Source organism: Austrofundulus limnaeus, unplaced genomic scaffold (assembly GCF_001266775.1).
Source record: "Austrofundulus limnaeus strain Quisiro unplaced genomic scaffold, Austrofundulus_limnaeus-1.0 Scaffold1428, whole genome shotgun sequence".
In the NCBI taxonomy this organism is placed as follows: Eukaryota; Metazoa; Chordata; class Actinopteri; order Cyprinodontiformes; family Rivulidae; genus Austrofundulus; species Austrofundulus limnaeus.
Window position 1 is genome coordinate 37677 of NW_013953830.1, and position 10636 is coordinate 48312.

Sequence of the window (10636 nt, forward strand, 5' to 3'; positions counted from 1 at the left end):
ATATGTTGGCACTGAATATTTTACTTTAGTTCACGTGTCAAACTCAAGGCCTACTGGCCAGATGTGGCCGACTAAGGCATTTTATGACCTGGGAGATCTTCAAAGAAGTCTTAATGTTTTAAAATAAGAATTTACTGCTTTAAAGCCACTTGAACATGAACTACACCCTCTCGTGACGCATGTTGATTATTTTACTCTCAAAATGATAACATCCCACCAATTGGTGTAGGTGCACAGAGTTCAAAAGTAGCTGTGAAATTCTCCATGCAAACTCTCCTTTTCTTCGCATTATTTCTGGCTACTTTTGTTGCAGCCCATGAGAGGTGGGAATTTCCCATTTACAATTTTTAAATTTAAACTGGAATGCCCCCTCCAGTGGGAATTCTCTGTTGGAAATAGGGATAGTTTAAAATTCAAGATGTCAGCTACTTAGTACACCTGTACAGTGAGTAAAACTTCCTTACTTTTACTTTTAATCGTCTTTCTGTTGCATTAATTTCACATTTAGTCAGTCACACACATAGTTCTTCAGTGTTTATGTGGGCATGTTAAAACAATTTCTATGCCAGAAATGCCACAGAGAGCTCAGTTATTGTTTGTTAGTAGTGCTCAGTCATATCATCGAGAAATGTGATGTTTTGTGTCTTTGTGTTAAGCACGAAACGTCAAAGTGTATTACAACTGGCCTTTTGAGAGCCACCACAAAGCTCATGTGGCCCTTGGTAAAAAATGAGCTCAACACTCCTGATTTAGATGATTACTATTGAGTTGCAAACTGATCTGCAGTGTAACTAACACTGTTCATACAGTTACAGTGCTCCAGCTTCAACATTAAATATATCGCTTACACCTCTGCAGAAGTCACACAGGTTTRCTGCAAGCAAAACAGAAAAAAAAAAGTGTGTGTGCAACCCTCGTGGCTCTGCTGTCACAACAATGCGAAAGGCACACTGGCTTGTTGCCCACTAAGCCTGCAGCCATGTAAATTAGACACGCTTTGTTAAAAACTGACCTCTGCCTGTGTGGTCGGCACGGGAAATAATATTTGCTCTGGAATGCACTTAGCGTATTCACATGTATGCTTGATACTGCAGACACAGCATTTATTGTTCAAATACACACACAGCTTAATGACAGCAAGCTGAACTAACCAAAATGTACTGACATTTGTTTGCACAGAAATGAGTCGCAGCATCTAAAAACAATTAATGCATCCACAGGTTCTTTGTGATGACTAAAAAACATAACTGAAGATGGGAGACAGAAGAAACTCCACAAGTGTTGCTGCATCAGGAGGCTATAAGAGGGAAAGTAACAGCCAGGTGCTGCTGATCAATATATCAGTCAGTTGATCATCACCAGTGTGAGCACTTTTATAAAAGCAGGAGATTCTGCAGTGTGTGTTTAAACAAAGCCAAGAAAGAAAAACGTCAACAATGACCTTGGAGACTGCCTGTCAACCTGGAACCATCATCCTGCAGAGAGAAATGTTTTTTTACGAGTGGAAAACATTAGAACAGCTGCCAGTCTGCACAGGAATCACATCAATTTCACCCCAAGGTCAGACCGTGCAACGCTCCATCTCAAACCTTACAGGACAATTAGTGAAAAACTAAGTAGCCCATGTATGACTCAGTCTCAATTCACGGGCTGGGTCCTCATGAGTATGTAGCCCAGCTGGGCCAASTGGGCCACGTCCTTCCCAGTCCAGGTAGGCTGCTTAAAACTGCTGTGAAATGAAACGGTCTAGCCTCGTCTTGACGGTGAAGACGGTGGAGTTTTTATTTTTTTAACGAGTCAGCGTAGTTTGGAAATTTATCAAGGACCGAAGAATTTGTTTTTAAAAGTAACTTTAACAGCTTAGCTTGCCGACGTCAAGAGAAGGCAAGACGGTCTCATTTCACGGCAGTTTTAAGCAGCCTACCCGGACTGGGAAGGTTGTGGCCCACGTGACCCAGYTGGGCTACGTGCTCATGAGGACACAGCCCATGAATTGAGGTGTGTCTCAATTATATCAGGGTTTTTTTTTTGTTTTGGTCCACTTCAGGTAGAATTTTAAATAAATCAGGAACTCTACAAACTCAGATTGTTTATAAAAAATGGTGAGGACTTATCGGACACACCATCAAAACTTCAAGCAGTTCAGAAGTCAACTTTTTATAAAATCCAGAGTCAAAAACAGGAAATGTGGTGTCATAAAAACTGTCAGTTTGGCTTCCTGTGGCAAGACCAACATGGCATCGAACACGTACATAAGAGTGAAGTGGAATTATTTTGGTTTCCACAGAGACCGTCGATTAACCACAAATGATTTCCACCTAAACTTCCTTCACACTGTCTAAAGAAATGCAGACTAACACCATTATGGGAGGTGTCGACTGGAGGATAACAGCCGTCATGTTTCTTTACATCAAAACCACAAAAAATATCAACAGTGGTCTTTTTTTATTCTTATATTTTAATTATAGATGATGCACAAACTGTTTTTGCCAATGTTCTGCAATGTGACACAAACTTACTTAACATCATGGTGATTTATATTCTTGTAGTGAAAGCTTCTATGCTTCCTCAAGGACAACACGTGATATTAAAACAAAAACAGCACAAAAACGAGCTTTGAACATTACAAATACATGGCTGCTTACACTTTTTTTGCTTGTCAATTTCTAAAAGTGTTGTAAAACACAAAAAAACACACAAAAAAATAAAAGTGTAAAACAAAACGACAAGGTTTTTCAGTTAATTTGTTGCCATATTTTGTTGACGAGACATTTGATGATGACCCTAATGAGCTAATGGCATCAACATTTTTTTCTACAATAGCATGTACGTGTGTATGTGGTGTGTGTGTCCTGATGCATTTCAATAATCTGTAGAAAAATCTAGAAAATGCTATGTTGGTCCTCTGGACGAGTCCTGTTTTGTCTCCATGAGATTTCTTCAGTCTGAGGAGTTACAGGTAAGCTCAGCCTTATGAGCAGTATTTCTACATGGTGAACAAAACATTTAAGATGAAAATCAAACTGGTTGTTCACACGCAAAAGTGGACCATCAGACTAATGGTTATCCTCATTGTCCCCCTCTGTTATTGCAAGTATGACTCATCTTTCTGTGAACAACAGGGAGAATCAAGACCTTAACGATTGTTAGGCTGATGGTCTTTTCAAACAATAGGGATAATCATATTTGTTTTTTCAACAAAGGAGAACACATCCAGAGAACCTACTTAATTTTTTACGAAATGAATGTATATACAGGGGTTGGACAATGAAAGTGAAACACCTGTCATTTTAGTGTGGGAGGTTTTGTGGCTAAATTGCACCAGCACGGTGGCCAGTCTTCATTAWTTGCACATTGCACCAGTAAGAGCAGAGTGTGAAGGTTCAATTAGCAGGGTAAGAGCAAGGTTTTGCTCCAAATATTGCAATGCACACAACATTATGGGTGACATACCAGAGTTCAAAAGACACATTGTTGGTGCACATCTTGCTGGTGCATCTGTGACCAAGACAGCAAGTCTTTGTGATGTATCAAGAGCTACAGTATCCAGGGTAATGTCAGCATACCACCAATAAGGACGAACCACATCCAACAGGATTAACTGTGGATGCAAGAGGAAGCTGTCTGAAAGGGATGTTCGGGTGCTAACCCAGATTGTATCCAAAAAACATAAAACCACGGCTGCCCAAATCATGACAGAATTAAATGTGCACCTCAACTCTCCTGTTTCCAGCAGAACTGTCCGTCGGGAGCTCCACAGGGTCAATATACATGGCCGGGCTGCTATAGCCAAACCTTTGGTCACTCGTGCCAATGTCAAATGTCGGTTTCAATGGTGCAAGGAGCGCAAATCTTGGGCTGTGGACAATGTGAAACATGTATTGTTCTCTAATGAGTCTACCTTTACTGTTTTCCCCACATCCAGGGGAGTTACAGAATGGAGAAGCCCCAAAGACCTATTCAACCCAGGCTGTTGCATGCCCAGAGTGGAGCATGGGGGTGGATCAGTGATGGTTTGGGCTGCCATTTCATGGCATTCCCTTGGCCCAATACTTGTGCTAGATGGGCGTGTCACTACCAAGGACTACCGAACCATTCTGGAGGACCATGTGCATCCAATGGTTCATGTATCCTGAAGGCGGTGCCGTGTATCAGGATGACAATACACCAATCCACACAGCAAGACTGGTGAAAGATAATAAATTATTGTGGTCTAAAACCAGGTGTTTCATTTTCATTGTCCAACCCCTGTATTTATGTATCTATGTGTGTTTGTGTGTCTGTGTATGTATGTTTATGTTTTTAATGCATATACAGTATTTATGTATGCATACAGTATGTGTGTGTGCATGCATACACAGGTTGATGTTTGATTGTTTTATTTTTCAGCAGCAGCTGCATCAGAAACCTTTAAAATTTCTTCAGAAACTTTCCAGTTTCACTCTGATGAATCAGTAGAATAATTCTGATTATTCATACAGCAGCACTGCAGGAGTACTTCTATCTCAAACTAAAATTTCAACCCAGTGGAGACATTTAGGGAGAAGAACATGTGCAGGTTGTTTGTCAACAGCAGGGCAGGCTGATGAAAGCATGTTGCTCTGCAGAATCCCTACAGGCCAGCTGTTGACAGCTGTTTGTGTGTGTCTGCGTGCGTGTGTGAGAGAGAGAGAAGCGTTACCTCCTCAGCCTGCAAACCGAGGCAGAAAGTCAGTGTTTTCTCTGGATCCATGGCGTCAGCCGAGCACCAGGCCAAAACAAAGAAGTCCCACAGCTTGATCACTGATGTCCCACTCCACAGACATTCTGTCTATCCGCCATTCTCCTCCCTCTTTGCACGGATGGATACACCTCCTTCCGCTTCACACACACACCATGGCTGCTCCACCAAATCTCACCGTGCACGCGGCTGAGTCGTCGCCGTCATTTCTCTTGTAGTTATAGCAGAAAGAGACGGAGCTGCGCATGATGTCACGCTCCTGCAGCCACCAAACTACTTGCAGGGAGAGATGCGGCTTTGATTGGCCGGAGCTCCCAGCAACAGACAGAGGCTGCCTCCCTGGGATTTATGCACACACACACTTCATCTGATCCTACTGAAATACAGAGAAATAAAACAAGAACATGATCTCTTAATATGGAAATGGCCTTAAAACTACGATTTTCCTCAGTGAGGATCGACAAAATTTATTCTGAGTGTCAGTAACTAATGACTCAAAGCTCTAACTGTGAATACTGAGTGCTGAAATCTGCTGAGGAAACAGAAACTCAGTTGTTAAAGCTAAGAGAAAAAAAGCAGAACACAATCTGAAAGCTAAAATTAAGAGAAAACCAGCTAAAAGTAATAAAAATTTGCTAAAATAAAGAAAATGCAAGCTAAAAGTTAAAAAGAGCTAAAACCTAGTTAAAAGGAGCAAAAGACAAGCTAAAAGTAGAAAAGGGCTTGTTAAAAAATAGCAGAACCATAAGTTTACAGTAGCAAAAGGAGAACTGAAAGCTAAATGCAGCAAAAAAGCTAGCTAAAACAAACTAAACATAGCAAAAATCTAGAGTAACTGTAAAAGCTTAAAGCAACAACAGACTAGTAACACAGTAAAAGCATAAAGTAACAAAAGGCCAGAACAACACAGTAACTAAAAGCTTAAGTTGCAAATGGAAAGCTTAAAGTTGAAAAGCAGTAGCTAAAGCTTTGTGCTCAGTCCATTATTTTACACAAAATACACCTGACTGCTCAGCAACCTTTATGTCTAATCTTAAGTTCGCTGATGACACCATTATGTCTCATAGGAACAAGGAAGAGGCAGTTTAGAAGGAGGGCCAACACCTGGCATCATGGAGTGAGGATTACAACATGCACAGGGCTGAATATACTGTACATGAATAAAATTTAAAAATGATCAGATTTCAGAAGGTCAAGGTGAGCCAGTTTATGGGCCTCTGTGAATGAGCATCTGCCCTGGAAGGCCAACACACAGGAAAGACCCAGAAGCACCTCTACCTGAGATGAGTGTAAAAAAAATAAACAAAAGAAAAAAATCCTCAACTTATGACAAACTTTTACCACTACCATTCAGTGTTCTGTCACCAGCTACACCAAGGCTGAGCAGAAGACACTCCAGAGCAGTGGTTCCGAAACTTTTTATCTTCTGACCCACAAAATATTCATGGCAAAATCTTGTGACCCCAAATATTACTGGTCTGAGTACACAAACTTTGTTAATAACCCTAAAAATAAAGGCTACACAAATATAAATACTTATTTATACCACACAAATATAGATACTTATTTATATGTATTTTGTGTTTTTGTAATAATTATAGGGAAAATATTACATCACCAATTATTTGATCACCCTTTAAATTGATTTCTGCAGTGCAGTGGTTCCCAAACTTTTCAACTTTGACCCACAAAAAAGCAATAGCAGAGACCTGTGCCCACAACTATTTTTGGATGATAAACATTTGTATCAGGTCAACATGGGCATAGAAACAATATTTATTACTCTACATTTACACATTTTAGGCAACTAAGGCAAAAATGTAATCGATTTAGAAAATCTTTTCAGGACCCAACCTTGATGTTTCAGGACCCCGCTTTGGGTCCCAACCCCAACTTTGGGAACCACTGCTCCAGAGGGTGCTGAAGGCATCAAAGTCTTCAGAATTAAGATCAGTACAATTTACAGCCGGTGCCTGAGAGGGGCACACAGCATCCTGCACATCCAGCACATCCAGCTGCTTCCCTCAGGTAGGAAACTCAGATCAGTACCAGAACCAGCAGACAGTGAGACTCCTGAACAAAAATAGATCTAATCAAACCTGTGGACAGATGGTTCTGAGTTCTGACAGATGAAGTTATGGTGAATGGGATCAAAATGCAGTGTTTTCTCTGTTTGTCACAAGAGGGCAGCAGACAAATACACTTCCGTTCTTTGAGCCTTTTTTAAGTTTGCTTGTTTATCAGGAGGTTGGCAGTTCAATGACCTACTGAGGAAATAGATCCAAGTTTAATTCTATTGTTGACGGTCACAGTTTGTGTTAAAGTTTAAAATGGCACTGCAGCATATGTTAAATTATTCCAGCTTAATGCAAACGTGTTTTCTGCTCTTTAAGAACATGAGACATTTAAAAGAAATCTATAAAAAAAAAAACACATTACATAACAAGTTTGGAAAGAAGTCTGGGGTTTTCTGTTTTAAACAGAATTTCTTTTGGCAAATACTAACAAATAATTTTAGATTAAATTCTGCGTTTTTGCCCTCAGCTTCTTTTTTTTCATCCAGTGATATCTTAATAAACTTTTTTAGTGTTACCAGTGCACATACCTGAAAGCAGGCACACCCTAAATACTGTAACATACATTCAAGACCATCCTGCCTTTTTATTGACATACTTTATACAAACTTTACAGCACTTTACACTAAGCAGCTAAACTTTTTTTAAATGTGCAACTTGTTTTAGCTTCACAAGAAACTTTAAGTGACATCATCAAGTGTTTACCAAGAACAAAACAGTCTAAAAAATAGGAACACTGGACCCCAGTTTGCTGTCATTTTTTTCTAAGCAGATACTTGGTCATTATGTTTTAGTCGACAATGACACAATGCGACAGAACACACTTCCTCTTACTCATTTCAGCACATTCACACGAGTGTAAACACCCAGATGTGCAGAAACTCAATGCACAAATGCCCGGTATTGACTTGCTGTAAATAAAAATATAGCTAAACATAAAGGTATGCTTGTTACAGATGCAATGTAGCAAAGTATAGCTAATGGATTTTTTTCTCTTCACAAAATGAAACTAGCATTCCTTGACAGAACACGTTGCATACCAACAAAGCTTTTGCACTCTGAGTTTTGGTGGGAATAACTTGCAGCTATCAAGACAACATTTTAGCTCACTTATCTGCTAAACAGACAGAGGACGAGCCACTTTTAGTGTTGAGTCACAAGCTTATTAGCTATAGATGTGCTAAGATGTCACAAACTGCAACATTACTGAGGAGAATTTAAAGGAAGCAACTTATTTTACATTTTGTTCGTTTTTCCATGGTAAAGTTTGCAGTTTGTTGTAATGACATCTCTGTGCCCACTGACCAAAGCTTCTGAGCTGTGACACAGCAGCACATCTTCTCTTTTCCCTTCAATCCAGAGACATCTCTGCTTTTAACCCACAGAGGAGAGAACATGCAGCGATAATGAGAAACCAAGAAAAATACATGCAAAAAATACTAGAAAATTTAGGAAAGTTTGGATTAATGTTTATACACATGTAAAAAAATGTCTTAACTGTTTTATCTTTACATTTATCTTAAGCACACAGTTCAACCTTATGTTCTTTTTTACATGTGGGCTCCTGTAAATTTGTTTAACACTAAGTAAAACGTAAAACATTTATTATTCTTCCCCCCCTTTTTTTTTTACACCTGCTGATTTTAATTCGCACAATCTCACACAGGACAGGGATTTTCAGTTATTTGTCAAGCAAACAGGAAAACAGCACAATGACAAAACACACACTGTTTTGTAAGACGGGCAGTATTCTGCACTTTCTGACAGTTGTTAAAAACAGTAATAATAGGCTTTTCAACGATAGTATGGAATGTTTCCTGTTGTTACAGATGTGTTATTTTTAGACCCGCCCATCAGACCATGAGGCTGAAAATGATGTCACACCGGAGGAAAAAAAATACAGAGAAATTTTATATAATTTTAACTTCCTTTTTCTGTTTAAACCCTCAATGGAAAGTCCACAGGGCAGCTATAATGAAGCTTAAACATGTGCTAATTCCAGGAAATGCAGTGAGATCTGGTTGCTGAACCAGCCTGCAGTCACCACACTGTTAAATTCATATCCTGCGCCTTATGGATGAGTGACATTTTATAATAATGACAACCCGGTGCATCGAAGGTTCCTTCCTTGCTTCCCTGAAGCAAAGAGCTCCTCACATTTTGTATCATTAGCCATCATTTTGTCACAGAAACAAAACAGATCTTTTTGTTTAGCCAACTTGCATCTTGGAATTTAAATGTTTATGTCATATTTTGTTTTGTTTTTTAATGTATTTGATCTTCAGTTAAAATTCTGCAAGGACAGCCTAATTAGTTTTTGTCTTGCAAAAGTCCAGGATAAAAAGTATGTTTAAATGATCTTTTAGTGACAGTCATGCTAGATTTCTTCACTCACAACTTTTCAGGCCTGCGCTTCTCTGTGAAACTGAATGGTCATGAATACAAGGAAAAGCTGCACCTGGTAGGAGTAAATAGAGTATAGAAAGGCAGCGCTGCCGATAAATTGCAAGTGATTTACGTCCATAAAAAACTTCATTTGGGTCTAAATCCAGACTGTCTGTCAGTTTTTATATTTTTCATAGTATGTTTCAGGTTCTTTCTTCTGCTTTTCCTCTTTGAAAGGCTCATGTTTGACCTAAATGCAAAGCCACAGGTTTTTAATTTTATAAGACACGCATATAGATCTGAACAAAAATAACCTCAGCAGCTGCTGATCTTTCATTTTAAAAGTCAAAAAATAAAAAAAATCCATATCAGGGTTAATCGAAGCTTAGATTTGCAAATCATTAAAAAAAAACGTAAAACACAGAAATTGTAACATTACTTTTTTAATTTGATGAAGATAGCATATACTGCATTTTAACAAAGTGTTTGAAATCGATTGTTGGAATTTTAAATATAAAATGTTGGATGTAAAATTTCAGCAGCTCAAGCTGTCAGGCCCTGAACTATCAACAATTTGAACATTTTACAAAAACTGTAGTAGCACTCTTATCAGTAATATTTCTATGCCATAAGTGCATTTTCATGTGTATTTTCTATTTTTACACTATTTTATATTGTGTATTTTTCATGTACATTTTGAATAACACTTCACATGAGGTATTATTTGTTCCTCACCTTGTTCACTCAATTCGAATGATCTGAACAATCACATTAAATGTTAATAAGAGTGTGTTTGTTTCCTATCAGTCAAATTTTAAGGTCTGTAATAATAACTGCTGACGCCCAGCCCTCGAGAGCTTTTGATGTTACATTTTCAGCTTCATAAATCAGCCGTCCCTGCTCTGAAATACTACAGCTGTCAAACGTTTCGGCATGCAGAATAAGTTTAAGTGTACTCTTTAAAAAATTCTTCAAATGTTTGTCAAGGAATAAGTCCACTAATCTGGATGCAAACAAATGGCAGCCCCGAGACTATCCAAACACAAAACTTCACACAGTTTATGGCCTAATGTTTGTGAATGTCACTCCCAGCTCTCACTGGTGCAAACACTTCACTCTTGTGAGCAGTTTCTGGGTTACTGAAAGATTTGTCCCCTCTGAAGGTAAAAACACATAAATCCGCACGCAAAGACAGAACAGACGGATCTGTCTGAGGTTGTTTTGCACTTTTCCTTCTGTCCTGTTTCTGTCTTTGATGGAGGATTAATCTGACAGACCCCGCCCTCCTTCAACAAAAACACACACACATACACACACACACACACACACACACACAGGCCAGGCTCGGAACAAGCCCCGGCAAGTTATCAGGGACCTCAACTCATATGTGCCAGACAACAAGTGTTGTTGTCAAACTGCGTGTGGAGTGAGACAAGCAAAAACATCACATGACAGA

General features: G+C 39.1%; 1 protein-coding gene across 5 annotated transcripts in view; it reads right to left on the reverse strand.

The window, feature by feature from the left end:
* The window catches only part of LOC106535359 (WW domain-binding protein 1), a 14524-nt gene extending 9485 nt beyond the window's left edge, over nt 1-5039 (reverse strand). For 2 of the 5 annotated variants that reach the window (XM_014032356.1, XM_014032354.1), the window contains exon 1: nt 4682-5039. In XM_014032356.1, coding sequence (XP_013887810.1) covers nt 4682-4732 — 51 coding nt within the window. In that variant the 5' untranslated portion in view covers nt 4733-5039. The remainder of the gene's footprint in view (nt 1-4681) is intronic. The other 3 variants (XM_014032359.1, XM_014032358.1, XM_014032355.1) reach the window with 2 other exon arrangements.
* Between the last annotated feature and the right edge of the window lie 5597 nt (nt 5040-10636).